At 44.3% G+C, this 16832-nt stretch overlaps 1 protein-coding gene across 2 annotated transcripts in view; it reads right to left on the bottom strand.

The window, feature by feature from the left end:
• Positions 1-16832, bottom strand: part of KDM1B (lysine demethylase 1B) — a 60391-nt gene that overhangs the window by 11729 nt on the left and 31830 nt on the right. For both annotated transcript variants that reach the window (XM_068236954.1, XM_068236952.1), the window contains 7 exons: positions 16561-16737; positions 14606-14680; positions 13306-13443; positions 12644-12815; positions 8755-8882; positions 8394-8525; positions 5293-5367 (listed from right to left, as the gene is read on the bottom strand). In XM_068236954.1, coding sequence (XP_068093055.1) covers positions 5293-5367; positions 8394-8525; positions 8755-8882; positions 12644-12815; positions 13306-13443; positions 14606-14680; positions 16561-16737 — 897 coding nt within the window. The remainder of the gene's footprint in view (positions 1-5292; positions 5368-8393; positions 8526-8754; positions 8883-12643; positions 12816-13305; positions 13444-14605; positions 14681-16560; positions 16738-16832) is intronic.

Genomic DNA, 16832 nt, shown 5'->3' with positions numbered 1-16832 from the left:
CCCTCAGATCCTCCCCAGACCCCCCCCCCCCCCCGTATACTGTATACATCCATTCTCCCCTGTAATTACCCACTGATCACCTGTCAATCACCCATCAATCACCCCCTGTCACTGCCACTCATCAGATCAGACCCTAACCTGCCCCTTGCAGGCACCTGATCACCCGCGCACACCCTTAGATCACCCGCAGACCTGCCCTCAGATCACCTCCCAAGTGCATTGTTTACATCTGTTCTCTCCTCTAATCACCCACTGATCACCCATCAATCACCCCCTGTCCCCACCTGTCACTGCTACCCATCAGATCAGACCCTAATCTGCCCCTTGCAGCCACCTAATTACCTGCCCGCACCCTCAGATCGCCCTCAGACCCCCCCCCCTGATCACCTCCCCAGTGCATTGCTTGCATCTATTCCCCCCTCTAATCACACCCAGAGACATCCATCAATCACCTCCTGCCACCCCCTAGCACACCTACCCATCAGATCAGGACCTAATTTGCCCCGTGTGGGCTCCTGATCACTCGGCCAAAGCCTCAGACCCCCTTTCCGATCACCTCCCCAGTGCATTGCTTGCACCTATTCCCCCCTCTAATAACACCCCGAGACACCCATCAATCACCTCCTCTCACCCCATAACACTCCTATCCATCAGATATCTGCCCCCTGCGGGCTTCTGATCACCTGGCCAAACCCTCACCCGCCCCACCGCAGTGACAGAATTTTTTTTTTCTGATCACTGCTGGTCTCTACGACTTAATTGTGGCTGAGACCAACCGTTATGCCACACAATACGCAACCGCCAATTCAAGAAGCTACCATGCCCAGCCTTTTTGGTGGAAACCACTCCAAGTTTCCGAACGCAACATTTTTTGGGCCTTCTCCTTAACATGGGTCTAGTCAAAAAGAATGTATTGCGGTCTTATTGGTCTACGCACCCAATACATGACATGTTCTCTGCTACCATGTCCAGGTCACGATTTGAAAACATCCTGCGCTTCCTGCACTTCAGTGCCAATACAACCGGTCATCTAAGAGGCCACCCTGCTTATGACCGGTTCCACAAAATTCGGGCCCTCATAGACCACCTGTCATCAAAATTTGCAGATGCTTATACCACTGAACATTCATTTTGAGGCATTTGGTTTCCAGACTACTCACGGTTTTGGGCCCCTAAAATGCCAGGGCAGTATAGGAATCCCACCAAGTGACCCCATTTTAGAAAGAAGACACCCCAAGGTATTCAGTTAGGTGTATGGTGAGTTCATAGAAGATTTTATTTTTTGTCACAAGTTAGAGGAAAATGACACTTTGTGAAAACAAAAATAAAAATCAATTTCCGCTAACATGTGACAACTTGTGACAAAAAAATAAAATCTTCTATGAACTCACCATACTATCGGAATACCTTGGGGTGTTGTCTTTCTAAAATGGGGTCACTTGTGGGGTTCCTAAATTGCCCTGGCATTTTAGGGGCCCTAAACCATGAGGAGTAGTCTGGAAACCAAATGCCTCAAAATGACCGGTGAAATCATAAAGGTACTCATAGGACTTTGGGCCCCTTAGCGCACCTAGGCTGCAAAAAAAAAGTGTCACACGTGGTATTGCCGTGTATTTTTACACATACTCATGCTGGGTGGGAGAAATATCTCTGTAAATGGACAATTGTGTCTAAAAAAAAAAAAAATTCTCATTTACAGAGATATTTCTCTCACCCAGCATGGGTATGTGTAAAAATACACCCCAAAACGCATTATCTCCTGAGAACGGCGATATCACAGGTGTGACACTTTTTTGCAGCCTAGGTGCGCTAAGGGGCCCAAAGTTCTATGAGCACCTTTAGGTTTACAATTTAGCACCCCCCAAAATGCCAGGACAGTAAACAGCCCACAAATGTCCCCATTTTGGAAAGTAGACACCCCAAAGTTTTCAGAGAGGGACATGGTGAGTCCGTGGCAGATGTCTTTTTTTTGTCACAAGTTAGCAGAAATGGAAATTTTTTTAGTTTTTTTTTTTTGTCACAAAGTGTCATATTCCGCTAAGTTGTGACAAAAAGGGGTATTTATACTATCCTGGAATTCTAGCACCTCATGAAACATTAAAGGTGCTCAGAAAAGTCAGAGATGCTTCAAACCGGGGAAATTCACTTTTTGCACCATAGTTTGTAAACGCTATAACTTTTACCCAAACAAAAAAAAAAAAAATCCAATAAGTGTCTATTTATTGATCAAAAGACATGTAGCACAATAAATTTAGACAAAAATGTATATAGAGATTTTACTTTATTTGAAAAATGTCAGCACAGAAAGTTAAAAAAATATTTTTTTGACAAAATTCATGTCTTTTTTGATGAATAATAAAAAATAAAAATCACAGCAGCAATCAAATAGCACCAAAAGAAAGCTGTATTAGTGAGAAGAAAAAGAGGTAAAATTAATTTAGATAGTAGGTTGTATGACCGAGCAATAAAACCTATAAAGCTGCAGTGGTCTGAATGGAAAAAAAAAAAAAGTGTCTGGTCCTTAAAGAGACTCTGAAGTCTCTAAAAAACGATCTTTTTATTTAATAAAAGTGTTTAACATAATAACCCTACCTAAAACGCCACATCCCCGCCGCTCTAATCTAACTAAAAAAATACCAAACTTCCCGGGGGGCAATCCGGGCGGCGCTTCTGTGAGAGGCAGGGCCATGAGCTGCAGCTCTGCCTCTCAGCGCGTTTGTCAGCCTGGATCGCCGCCTCTCCTCCACCCCTCTGTCTTCCTTCAATGAGAAGGGCGGGGGAGAGGTGGAGATCCGCCGCTGACAGACGCGTGAGGCAGGGCTGCAGCTCATAGCTCTGCCTCACAAGGAAGCGCACAGGGCAGCAAAATCCACGACCAAGAAAGTAGTGGAAAGGGAGGGGGGGGAGTTAGGGGGGATTTAGATAGTTTACAGCGTCGGGAATGCGGCGGTTTAGTTAGGGCTATTATGTTAAACACTTTTATTACATAAAAAGATGCTTTTTTTTGACACTTCAGTGTCACTTTAAGGGGGTTTTAAGACTGCAGTCCTTAAGTGGTTAAAAGAAACCGGTGTTTATGATTGACCTCTTCAAAATAAACAAACAATAATATGATTTTCACATGGGCACTTTGAGAAACACAATGATATCAAAATATATAATATCATAATACAATATACGGCTTGATCATTTCCATCAACGTTATGCAACCTCCCTTGAACATCTGCCCACCTGATGGTTTAATATGAGCAATATGCCTACATTAACATTGGCTTAAGGCCTCGTTTCCACTATCGCGAATCCGCATGCGGATTCGCATAGACAATATAAGTGAATGGGCCTGTTTCCACTTATGCATCTGCGGGATTTCACCTGCGTGTGGAATGCAGGCGAATCGCACACAATGTATTTAATAGGGAAATCGCATGCGTTTTCCCCAATGCGTTTTTTGCCGCGAATTCGCATAGGTACCAATGTAAATTCACACAGGCAGTGACATGGTTAAAAATCGCATATACTCTCACCTATGCGAATTCGCGGCAAAAAACGCATGGGTAATCGCATCCGCATGCGATTTCATCAGTGGTGGAATCCAGGCAATTCTGCACCGTAATAGTGGAAACGAGCCCTAAGATTCATGCTACATGTGGAAAATGTACATTGAACATTTTCTATACGATTTTCCTGATACAGCTGAAAGTTTTGATAAAGCAGAAAAGGGTTTTACATTCTAATTTAAAATATCAGCGATTTAAAAATTACCCAGTTTTTCAAAAACTTTACATGGATTTGACAACTTTGAAGTTATTCAGGAAGCCAAAAACTTGTTGTCCAGAGTTACCTGCCTGAGCTCAGAGAAAGTGATCCTAACCATCAGGTAGCTTAATTATTTTAACCACCCTGGCGTTCTATTAAGATCGCCAGGGCGGCTGCATGAGGGTTTTTTGTAAATAAAAAAAAAACTATTTCATGCAGCCAACTGAAAGTTGGCTGCATGAAAGCCCACTAGATGGCGCTCCGGAGGCGTTCTTCCGATCGCCTCCGGCGGCCAAAATTAACACGGAAGGCCGCAATGAGCAGCCTTCCGTGTTTGGCTTCTCCTGTCGCCATGGCGACGAGCGGAGTGACGTCATGGACGTCAGCCGACGTCCTGACGTCCGCCGCCTCCGATCCAGCCCTCAGCGCTGGCCGGAACTATTTGTTCTGGCTGCGCAGGGCTCAGGCGGCTGGGGGGACCCTCTTTCGCCGCTGCTCGCGGCGGATCGCCGCAGAGCGGCGGCGATCGGGCAGCACACGCGGCTGGCAAAGTGCCGGCTGCGTGTGCTGCTCTTTATTTCGTCAAAATCGGCCCAGCAGGGCCTGAGCGGCAGCCATTGGCGGTGATGGACGAGCTGAGCTCGTCCATACCGCTAAGATGGTTAAAGGGCAACTGAAGTGAGAGGTATAAGGAGGCTGCCATATTTATTTCCTTTTAAACAATACCAGTTGCCTGGCAGCCTCGCTGATCTATTTGGCTGCAATAGTATTTGAATCACACCAGAAACAAGCATGCAGTTAATCCTGTCAGATCTGAGGCCCAGTGCACACCAAAACCGCTAGCAGATCCACAAAACGCTAGCGTTTTTTGGAGCTGATTTCAGAGCGATTCTAGGTAGGTTTAGAGACGGTTTCTAAACACACCTAGCGGTTCTGGGTGCGTTTTTGGGTAGCAGATTACACATATTGTTACAGTAAAAGCTGTTACTGAATAGCTTCTGTAACAAAAACGCCTGGCAAACCGCTCTGAAGTAGCGTTTTTCAGAGCGGTTTGCGTTTTCCCTATACTTTACATTGACAAAACGCTTCCGAAAACTGCAAACGTGCAGCAGTTTGGCAAAGACCTCAAACCGCCGGTGTGCACCATTCCATTGCAATACATTAGCTAAGCGTTTTTACAGGCGGATGCGGCCGGCGGATCGCTCCAAAAACCGCTCGGTGTGCACTAGGCCAGAATGTCAGAAACACCTGATCTGCTGCATGTTTGTTCACGGTCTACGGCCAAAAGCAGGCAGAGAGGCAGAGGATCAGCAGGATAGCCAGGCAACTGGTATTGCTAAAAAGGAAAGTAATATGGCAGCCTCCATATACCTCTCACTTCAGTTGCCCTTTAAAACAAGATTCAAACTCAGATTAATCACAGCTTAAGCAATCAAGCAAATAGAAACCTTTCCTGATGTAGCCTTAGTATCAAACCGAATGATGAAAGGATTCTTATTGAAACAGCTCAGAGCATTATAAACTACATAAAATTACCTTTTGTGCCTTGAATGTTTTGCCATCTCCTGTTGTTAAACCAATTTCATGACCAGTATAGTCCACATTTCTGACCTGTATGAAATACAAAGATCCGACTTTAAACTACAGACAAGTACTACAATTTTTTCCTTGACATCTTCATCCTGTATAGACTTTATGAGAGCTCCATCTTACACATCTAATTCCCTGGCTCTCACACTGACCTTCTGTGACCCAGTTTAATGTTAAAGGACAACTGGAGTGAGAGGGATATGCAGGCTGCCATATTTATTTCCTTTTAAACAAATACCAGTTTCCTGACAGCCCTGCTGATCTATTTGGCTGCAGTAGTGTCTGAAGTACACCAGAAACAAGCATGCAGCTAATCTTGTTAGATCTGACAATAATGTCAGAAACACCTGATCTGCAGCCTGCTTGTTCAGGGTCTATGGCTAAAAGTATTAGGCCCGTTTCACATTAGCGTTCCATGTCCGGCTTCCCCGGACCCGGAACGCTCCGTACACAGCGGATGGTGAATGGATACATTGTTAATCAATGTATCCATTCACACTCGTGCGCCGTCCGGATCCGATCCGGGAACGCAGCTCCGGGACGGTCCGGCTTTTTTTCCAACATGTGCTATTTTTCAAGTCGTCTCGGTGCGGCTGCGGACCCGGGCCGGAACCTGACCCTTCGCATGCGGCCATGCTGTGCAATGAGAAACGGATGTTTCTCATCACACTGGCAATAGGACCGGATGCTTCCAGCACCGGTCCTATGCCATTTGGGGGGCCCGGACTACACGCCGGTATCCCCCATACTTGCGGTGCCTTTCTGGCACTGCAATGTATCTAGTTCCGGCTACTTTATTGTAGCTGGAACTGATACATTCCGGATCCGCAACTTGTGCCGCCTTGTGGCCACCGCAGAGACCCGTACGGTCTCTTTGCGGCCCCCGGACCCCCGGACACTTGCGGACTCGAACCGCAAGTGTGAATGGGGCCTGAGAGGCAGAGGATCACCAGGATCGCCAGGCAACTGGTAAATATAGCAGCCTCCATATCCCTCTTACTTCAATTGTCCTTTAAGCCTCATACACACACTACAGAAAACCCAGAATCATCATGTTGTCTCAGAATCTAGCATATGTACACTTGCCCCACAAAACTTCTCATAAATTACTTATTTATCACTTAAGATAAAAATAACCTGTCAGCACATGTACAAGCAAAATAATCACTCAAAGCAAGTGGTTCCTTATTAACTTCATGCCAATATTACTTTTCTTACCGTAAAGGGACTACTGACCCGCGCCGTGGCTAACCACAGTAGCGGACCACTAAACAACGCGCAAATACTGTATGTTTTTATGTTTCCCACAAAGCACGGCTGGTTTGCCACCATCGTCCTTCCTCTGCTCTCCAGAGAGCAGCACAAGTTAAACTCAAGCAGTAAGTCTGCATATCGCTGATTCACTGAGCAATCGCCCCCTAAACACTGATCAATGATTGTTGAAAGACAACTTAAAGGGATACTGTAGGGGGGGGGGTTCGGGGGAAAATGAGTTGAACTTACCCGGGGCTTCTAATGGTCCCCCCGCAGACATCCTGTGCCCGCGCAGCCACTCACCGATGCTCCGGCCCCGCCTCCGGTCCACTTCTGGAATTTCAGACTTTAAAGTCTGAAAACCACTCCGCCTGTGTTGACGTGTCCTCGAGCCTGCTGACGTCACCAGGAGCATACTGCGCAAGCCCAGTATGGTCTGTGCCTGAGCAGTACGCTCCTGGTGACATCAGCAGGAGCGAGGACACGGCAACGCAAGCGCAGTGGTTTTCAGACTTTAAAGTCTGAAATTCCAGAAGTGAACCAGAGGTGGGGCTGGAGCATCGGTGAGTCGCTGCGCGGGCACAGGATGTCTGCGGGGGACCATTAGAAGCCCCGGGTACGTTCAACTCATTTTCCCCCGACCCCCCTACAGTATCCCTTTAAGTGAGAGCGATATGGAGGCTGCCACATTAATTTCCTTTTAAACAATGCCAGTTGCCTGGCTGTCCTGATCCTCTGTCTCTAATACTTTTGGCCACAGACCCTGAACAAGCATACAGCAGATCAGGCGTTTGACAATATTGTCAGATCTGACAAGATTAGCTGCATGCTTGTTCCTGGTGTTATTCAGACACTACTGCATCCAAATAGATCAGCATGACAGCCAGGCAACTGGTATTGTTAAAAAAAGAAAGGACTATGGCAGCATCCATACTCTTCTCAATTCATTTGCCCTTTAAGGACAACAAACAGGGAGTGTCTGTACAAAGCATTAGTCAGAATGACTGTCCTTGAAGAAGTATGCAGATCAGGTAATTGCAAGTTCTATGTGAAAGACTCAAAGCATTGAGCATAGCATCAGCAACTAGCTGTTTCAGAGATCAGTGATTACACCAACTGCAGCCAAGTCTAGCTACAAAGTTTTCAGCAGCATAGCACCTTACCTGTCCTGGTTGGCGTGAAGCTACATTAGTCCATGCTCTCTCATCCTCATCCTCGCAAGGTTCCCTCTTTGAGTACATTTGAATTCGGCGCCGTTAGACTTGGGCGCAGGATACAGCGGTATATAGCTGATCCTGCTTCTGCACAAGTCCGGGCCGATTTAATTACTATTCCCCCTCCAGGCCGACATGGATAGTGGGGGAATGAAATAATTCGGCTTCCAGCAATTGCTGGAGGCTGAATGATTATGTTTTTAAGCAACCTCGGCTCCATCTTCTGACGGAGCCGACGTTACTCACTGAGTGCTTCAATAGGAATTCCTATTGAAGTCTATGGAGGCGTCGGCTGCACCCAAATCTAGCAGCGCTGAAAAGCACTGCTCCGCCCTCTTTTCAGTGACCCAGTGCAGGTTATTATGTAATGGCATGCACCGGGTCACTGAGAAGATGCGGCCAGGCGAGGATAGTGCACCAACCAGGACAGGCAAGTTGCTATGCTGCTGAAAACTTTGTAGGGGCCTAAGGGAGGACAAGTTGGCGGGAGACCACATGGGAGTTGAGGCAATTTTCCAGGTTGCCCCTAAGGTACCCCCAGGCCCTTCTTTCATGTACTGCACTTTTCTTAATACTTACAGGTGCCCGAAGTCGAATATCAAGGCCTTCCGCTAATTTTTCAATTATTGTTGAGTAGCCAGCTGTTAACATTGTATGATCACCAGAAAACTGAGCAAAGAATTCATTGTGGTCCCAAGATCGGGCAGATACCTGAGGAAACCGTAAAGAAATGGCAGTTCAAAAAGAAGAAAGTCGGCTATTTACTACACTGAAAAGCTTTGTATATTGGTAATGAAAATGAAGTATAAAGACAAAACTAGAAGTTACAGGAGAGTTGAGGGGAGAGCAAAAATAATCTATAACCTTTCTAACCATAAAAACAGAGGGATCTAAATTCAGTACCACGAGCCAAGTTAACACACACACACACATAACGTACATTATTTAGATTGCTTCCGCAGGCATATTCCAGATTACCAAGGTGGAACTCCAAAACCTTTTCTTCCACATCTGAAAAATGGATTCCAGACTCTTGAATAAATGTCTTGTAGATCTCTTGTAGCTTATCTGTAAAAGAATCAGTTATGTAAAACTGCAGCCTTTGCATAATATGTAAAATCCAGTTCAGCGACTCCCTGTGGGGTAAGAAGTGTGCCGAGACCAGGTGTGACTAAGTGGCTGCTTCATTTTCCTGGGTGTGTGGCTCAGAAATAAGAAGCTGAAAGATCAGCAAGGCATGTGTACGCTTGTTAAAGTGAACTCAAGGTGAGAGTGATATGGAGGCTGCCATATTCGTTACCTTTTAAACAATACCAGTTGCCTGGCAGCCCTGCTGATCTATTTGGCTGCAGTAGTGTCTAAATCACACCTGAAACAAGAATCAAATCTGACAATATCTGTCAATATTGTCAGAAACATCTGATCTGCTGCAGGCTTGTTCGGGGTCTATGACAAAGCCAGGCAACTGGTATTGCTTAAAAGGAAATAAATATGGCAGCCTCCATATAACTCTCACCTCGGTTTCACTTTAAGTTCCAGTTAAAGAGACACTGTTTTTTATAACATTGCATCATTCTCTAATATTTGCAGTTTACACACTATTCAGCATTCTAAATGTTTTTGCAGAGCAGGCAAGTGAACTATTGACCTGCCCTCTGGCAGAGAAAAATACATTACAATGACTGACAGTTGAGATAACAAGCTTCAGAAGACAGAGCTTTCTGTGACTTTGAAAGTCATGGAGCTCAATGACTTTTTTGCATAGATAACAACTGGAGTTTCTTAAAGGGGCAGTTTAGTGAAAATTATTATTTTCCATTAATCACATATCAGTTATTTAATAAGGAGAGCATACGTTTCTCCATAGACCTTGTGTTAAAAAAAGTAGATGATAACACTATTTCTGCTTTTTAAGACAGCTGAGCTGCATCATTAGCATACTAAGCGACGGACTTCACTGATAGTAGCAGACATTCCAGCTGATTTATAATGGCTGGCATACTCACTACAGAGAGCCGTGCTGATATGTGATTAATGGAAAATAATTATTTTCACTTAACTGCCCTTTTAACTCTTCCTGTACTGGAAACTATATTAGACTTATGTCTCTGCTCCTAATGTTTTATTTCTTAGCTGTGCTACACATACAAATCATATAATTTTTTTTCCCGCTTCAGTGTCTCTTTAACGCTACAGGTTTCCTTTCATTTGTGCCACCATCAGTTGATGCACAGTGTTAAAGGGGAACTTCAGCCTAAACAAACATACTGTCATCAAGTTACATTAGTTATGTTAATTAGAATAGATAGGTAATATAATCTCTTACCCACCCTGTTTTAAAAGAACAGGCAAATGTTTGTGATTCATGGGTGCTGCCATCTTTGTCATGGGGGCAGCCATCTTTTTGGTTGAAAGGAGGTGACAAGGAGCAGGAGACACAGTTCCAACTATCCTGTGTCCTGATTACTCCTCCCAGCTGCACGCACTAGGCTTCAAATGTCAAATTCAAAATGTAAAAAAAAAAAAAAAAAAAAATTGCACCAAAACAGCAGAACGAGAACAACAAAATCAGAAATCCCATCATGCTTTGCACAGCATCAGGGGAAATAAGCCCGGGCAGTTTTCTTCTGTGCAGCTAAAAATGAGGCTTGTATAAGAGAAACAAAGTTCTGATGCTGTGAAACTGTTAAAGAAACACCAGGCCTTTTCAGTGCTGCTGAGTCGATTTTTAGTCCGGAGGTTCACTTTAACCAGAGTTAACGCAAACTACAACACACAGTGTGCAAATAGCACAGCTCATGCCATGTACACAATGCCCACATTATTTGAATAGCTCAAGTTATGCAAATAGCATAGCTTTGGTTAAACACGTAACATGTGCATTGTGTGCGTAACACGAGTTGTGCTATCTGCACAATGCCTGCTACGTAGTTTGCATGGGCATTGGTAAACTTTACATGAGCTACATGCACATGTACATTTTAGTGATGTTTTGTGTGTCTGCCCAAAAATAAACCAATGGACCACAACCTTTGATAAACTCTCTCTTATACACAGTATCTACTTTAACCACTTAATGACAAGCTGACTTATAAAAACGTCCTGCTAGAGCCTCTTAATGGCTCCAGAACGTTTTTATTAGTCAAACAGTGCTGTTGCCGCTGGACACGTGCACGCTCCCACGTACGCACGTGCATACACGTGAAAATAGTGGGGGGAAAAAAACACCATAGAAAAAATACACCTTTATTTCCAAATAATATATTGTCACCATACTTTGTACTAGGGACATAATTAAAATCTTGTGATAACCAGAACAAATAGGCAGATAAAATGTGTGGGTTTTATGCACAGTTGCAGTGTTTATATTAAAACTATAGAGGATGAAATTGGAGAAATACTGTATTTTTTCATTTTTTTCCCCTTTAAAATGCATAGAAAATGAAGTAATTACTGAAAACAAATATCAACCTCAAAAAGCCCAATTGGTGGTGAAAAAAACAAGATATAGATCATTTAATTGTGATTAGTAGTGATTAAGCTATTGGCAAATGAAAGGGATGAGCACTGAAAGGTGACAATCGCTCATGTTCGTTAGGGTAAAAAACCCCTTTGGGGAGAAGTGGTTAAACAGTATGACAAAAAAAGAAATAAATCTGTGGCACTTCTGTTATGAAGAGACGGCCATGAGGGTGATTGGACGCTCACGTGCTAAAGGAAGGTTGTTTGGAAAAGCAGAAGGAGATGGGCACTTTACAGATGTAACGTTTATTTCACAAGCAGTTTCACATCCAGGTACAGATACAGTACTCAAATGCCAAGTGTGGTGGCAGGTGGGATGCCAGGCAGTCTACGGATTCAAAACAGCCGTTGTGACAGTCCGCCTAGGCCTGGCATCTCACCCCACCTTCACTGTATCTGTACCTGGATGTGCTTGTGAAATAAACGTCACATCTGTAAAGTGCCCAGCTCCTTCTGCTTCTCTATTTTAAACAGGTTTTGTATGTGGAAAGTGTGATGGTGTGAATAACCTCTGATGGACTGAATAAAAAGAGTTATTAAAATTAATGTTTAAATATATATTTTCCATTGCTTGTGATTTGCATTTTTTTTTTTTTTTTTGTTCGCTTTGACTAGGCTTATTGCTTTACCTCCCCCACCTAAATGCAGCGTGACGTACAGAGCGATTGTTATTTGCCTGAACCAGATGCAGAATTGTCTCTTCTCTTCCACCACCGAGCGTCACTGTAACACTGACATATCATGCGATCGGGACCTGGAGGATGATGTCAACATTATAGTGCCGTTCGTTAGTGGAAGAGGAGAGCCGATCCTGCGCCTGGATCAGGTAAACATCAATCACTCCCTGCGCCACTTTGCATTAGGCTGCAGGAGACAGCCCAAATTTAGCCAGCGGCAGCAGCCCTGCCCTAAGTTATCTAACAGGAGAAAGCTCAGGTGGGGCAGTAAAAGATCACTTAAACCGTCTTCTCTGTTCTATGTTGTGGCATGAGTTACACAACCCCTAAGCAGGCTTATCTTGTGCCCAAAACGGAAAATCCAGCATGTTGGCTCTTTAACAACTCAAGGCTCAAGTTATGGCATTTTTCTTGTTGCTCCCCTGTCTGCCAGAAGCTGCTCATAGCATGCGCTCATTGTCCCTTCACCCACCCCCACCCATATGCATTGTCAGTAAGAGTCTTCAGTGCTCTTGGGCCCTGCAGAGATTGATAACCGATCCCTTGGGCAACAGAGATTCAGAAGACCGTCACAGAGTGTAAACCAGGTGAGTATAGTGAGTATGTAGCTTGAGGAAACAATGAAATTACCTCCAAGTGGGACATCTTGCTGCTGGCCTTTATCTTTACGCCATTCTGCAACTACATCCAGCATCGCGTTGAAGTGAAAATCCATACGTTTATCTATAGATGGGTCAGTTAACCTTCCACCTTCTTGTATCAAATCACACTTTTCTCTAAGTTTGCGCATCGTTAAACCAAGCTGTAAATTTAATGATTAAATAAACAAGAAAGGTCTAATAAATCAAAAAAAAACTTACCAAAATGCGATACAAATCAATTACATCATACATAGCTAATTTTAAGAATCTAATCTATCTAAACCATGAACACACTACAAAAAAATCTGCTAGTTCTGGCCCGTTTTTCTCCCACAGTAACCAAAGAAGCAAACTGATGGGCAAGCAGCCATGTCAGGGTTTATTTTTTTTTTTTTTACAGAGAATGGTGGTGGCAAAGAGGATGCAAACTTCTCGCTGTAGATCAATAAATAGCCATCTTCCAAGAAATCCAACATGCATCTGTAACATCCTAAGCAGGGTCAGTTCCAGAAGATGGACATGGCTCTTACAAACACATGATCCTTGCCTGATCTAGCTACAGATGCTTGGTTCGGCAGCAATCAACTAATGCTTGTTTGTACTTTTACTTAAGACAATCTTAAAATTCACACAAAATCCACAGAAACCCACTTGCTCACACATTAAAGCAACAGGGTTGTTTATGCAGCCGTTCACAATCTGAGCTCCTTTTCCCACAGTGACTCCTTTGAAAGACCTGTCATCCCAGACTCTGCCACCAATCCTATCTCTTGCTTCCAGGATCTTCACCTGAAAAGGACATAATATGGAGATAAATCACAAAATTACATTTAGAAAATACTTATATAATAACTATACTAATGGCTTTTTTTAGCACTGAAAAAGAAGGTCCCCTGGGGGGTACTCACCTAGGTAGGGGAAAGCCTCAGGGGCCCAGTAAGGCTTCCACCTCCGCTGTAGCTGCAGGCAGTCCTGCGCTGGCTTCCACCTCCGCTGTAGCTGCAGGCAGTCCTGCGCTGGCTCCACGAAGTGTCCCGGAATCCTCCCTCGACAAAGCTGACAAGCGCTGATTTATTTACCTTTCCTGGCTCCAGCGGGGGCGCGGTTGCGGCAAACCGTACAGAGATACGCGGAAATACCCGATTTCTGTCGGGTCCGCTGTACTACGCAAGCGCAGGAGACTTGCGCCTGCGCAGTAGAGCGGGCCGACAGCGATCGGGTATTTCTGCCCATCTTCGAGCGGATACTGCGCCCGTGCTGGAGTCGGGAAGGTAAATATTTACATGCCTGCTGTTCGGAGGAGCACAGCGAGACCGGCATGGGACACAGGAGGATGGGGGAAGCCTCGATCGGATCCGGAGGCTTCCCTCTACCAAGGAGAGTACCCCCCAGGTACCCCACAGCCAATACACTTTAAAAATGAAAAAAAAAAAAAAACAAAACCATTCTGACCTATGCATTGTGTTTTGGTGCTGCTTTTTATTTTTCTAATGTACTGCATGTTGCATTATGTACATTATTGTGCAGGGGAAGAAAAAGTTACCCTACAGTATAGAAAGAACCCTACATTAACATATCTTCATTATTCCTTCCTGGTAATCCTTTACACAGTGTACTCAGTATAAATCTTGTGCTTTTGAGTTAATTGCGTTGGGGAAGGTGGGGAGGAAGGGGGGGTAGCCCTGCTTATTCGCCCCCAGACTATAGCCACACTGCCTCGAGCAATAAACTTCAGTGGGTAGTGACTAGCTAGCGTAAGCACAAGACCACAGAAGCCAAAAGTGATGTCTGAGACCTTAATATGGGCACTTGACTGTCAGCAGGTAGATTTTGGTCACATATATTGAACTTGACTTTAATTTTAACATGGTTGGTTTCCTTTTATTTTGCCTTTACTTGATTATGACAAACTTGGAATTGGTTTAACAGCTATTACAAACAATTTACATACCTTGATTCCAAAGTTTTGAAGTTGTCGTGCAGCTGCCAGACCTGCTGGTCCTGCCCCAATGACAATCACAGACTTCTACAATATAAAACATTTTAAAAAAGAAATGAATACTCAAATTATTATTACTACTGTGTACTTATATAGCACTGATTGTAGAGCCATCAATTCACTATGTGCACTCACTGCCTTACTATTGAGGGTACTTATCCGTTAGCCGGGCGCATCCGGCAGGTGGCGCTAATTACTATTCCCCCTCCAGGCCGACATGGATAGTAGGGAAAGATGTAACTCTGGTGGAGTTTTGTCGCCACCTAGAGGATGCGCCCGGCAAACGGATAAGTACCCTATTGAGAAATGACAGGATGCCCCTTTGCCAGAACTGTATATTTGAATTTTCCACTGAGATGGACACCAGTGGAACAATGTCCTCAGCAGCTTATGCAAATCCAAATTGGTCTCGATATGTATTCACTAATGGGAAAGCTTGGGGTGGGTGGGTGGGGAGATATACATGCGGTTTCTGGGTTTCGTATACATATATATGGTGTATATATACTGTCCCGATGGAAAAAGCGGTTAAAGAAGAACTCCAGTGAAAACAATGTAATAAAAAAAGTGCTTCATTTTTACAACAGTTATGTATAAATGATTTAGTCAGCGTTTACCCATAGTAAAATCTTTCCTCTCCCTGATTTACATTCTGACATTTTCCACATGGTGAAATTTTTACTGATGGCAGGTGATGTCAGTGGAAGGAGATGCTGCTTGCTTTTTTGGCAGTTGGAAACAGCTGTAAACAGCTATTTCCCACAATGCAATGAGGTTCACAGACAGGAAACTGTCAGGACCATGGTCCTGACATCACATTGTGGGAGGGGTTTCACTACAATATTAGCCATACAGACCCCCTGATGATCCATTTGAGAAAAGGAAAATCTTTCTCATGGGAAAGGGGGTATCAGCTATTGATTGGGATGAAGTTAAATTCTTGGTTATGGTTTCTCATTAATGCCAGTAGTAATGCTAGATTGGTCTCGGAAGAGGCGGCCAGTTGGGGCCATCTTGGCTAAGAAATTGGCATTAGTACAGGTGTCCCTAAAGGCCGTTTTATGATCCAGCATGCCGGATCTTTGACCGACAATTGGCAGCAGAGTCCACTGTGCCCCTCCTTATTTGAGGCCACTCCATCATCCCTCCTTCCCGTACTTGGCCACTGCCTAGCGATGCATCTGTACAGCATTTAGGCCCTGTGGTTTGACCCACAGGATCAAGTTCAATCCTGGCAGGCAATAAAAAAAATGCATCCAGATTGTTCTTTTGTACGCAGCTTTATCAGGCTGGGACAGCAAGATAAGCTGCTGCTCAAGAGTTCCCACCTCCTTTATTAGAAACATGTAACGATGCCAGCAAACAAGCCCATTACTCTTGCACTTACCCCACCTGCCAGAAGCTGTTGACTCGCGCACCACTACATCACCCATCTCTCCATAGAAACAGTATAGGTCACTTAGCTGTACCCGACTGACTTGTCTGTCTAATGCTTGTTGCCTGCAAAGTTGCATGATTCTTATGGGCGACACTGATTGTACATGTGCATGCACCTACACTCTTCCCTAGTGATTCTGTGTTTTCATCTCTGTGTTTTCACTAAGTGCCACCATGCCAATCTAAAAAGCTTGTTAAGGAAACCAAAGTTGAGGTAAGAACTTTGAGCCTAGATACAACTTGACAAGCCAAGTGGCGTATGGCACATAAAGACCAACCACACTTACCTACAGGGATCGCAATGTGAAGTCACTCACCTAAGCAAATTAAGGCAACATTCTGTATACACGTCAGTGTAATTTCACGGAAAAACAACCTTACAAGTACACAGCTCACATTCCCCTTGAAGAGCCAAGGTGCTACAGTTTAGTAAGTTTTATTATACTGAGCTGTGCGGATCATTGACTTACATTGTGATATTCTTCAGGAAGTAGATACTGGCTGGGTGAGACAGACAAAACTCCAGTGTTAACCAGCCCTTTCCTGATCATGAAAAAGAGAATCCTTTCCATTTCTTGGACACATCGGATGCGAACCAGGCCTCTTACTATTATATGATGGGCACAAGTCTGTGCTGTGAGCACCTCCTGTGGATCACAATCACATCATTAATACATTTAGAAGCGCACACACACACACACACACACACACACACACACACACACACACACACACACTTGTG

The sequence above is a fragment of the Hyperolius riggenbachi genome, chromosome 5, assembly GCF_040937935.1.
Source record: "Hyperolius riggenbachi isolate aHypRig1 chromosome 5, aHypRig1.pri, whole genome shotgun sequence".
NCBI classification, from domain to species: Eukaryota; Metazoa; Chordata; class Amphibia; order Anura; family Hyperoliidae; genus Hyperolius; species Hyperolius riggenbachi.
This window is presented reverse-complemented; position numbering and strand designations above follow the sequence as displayed.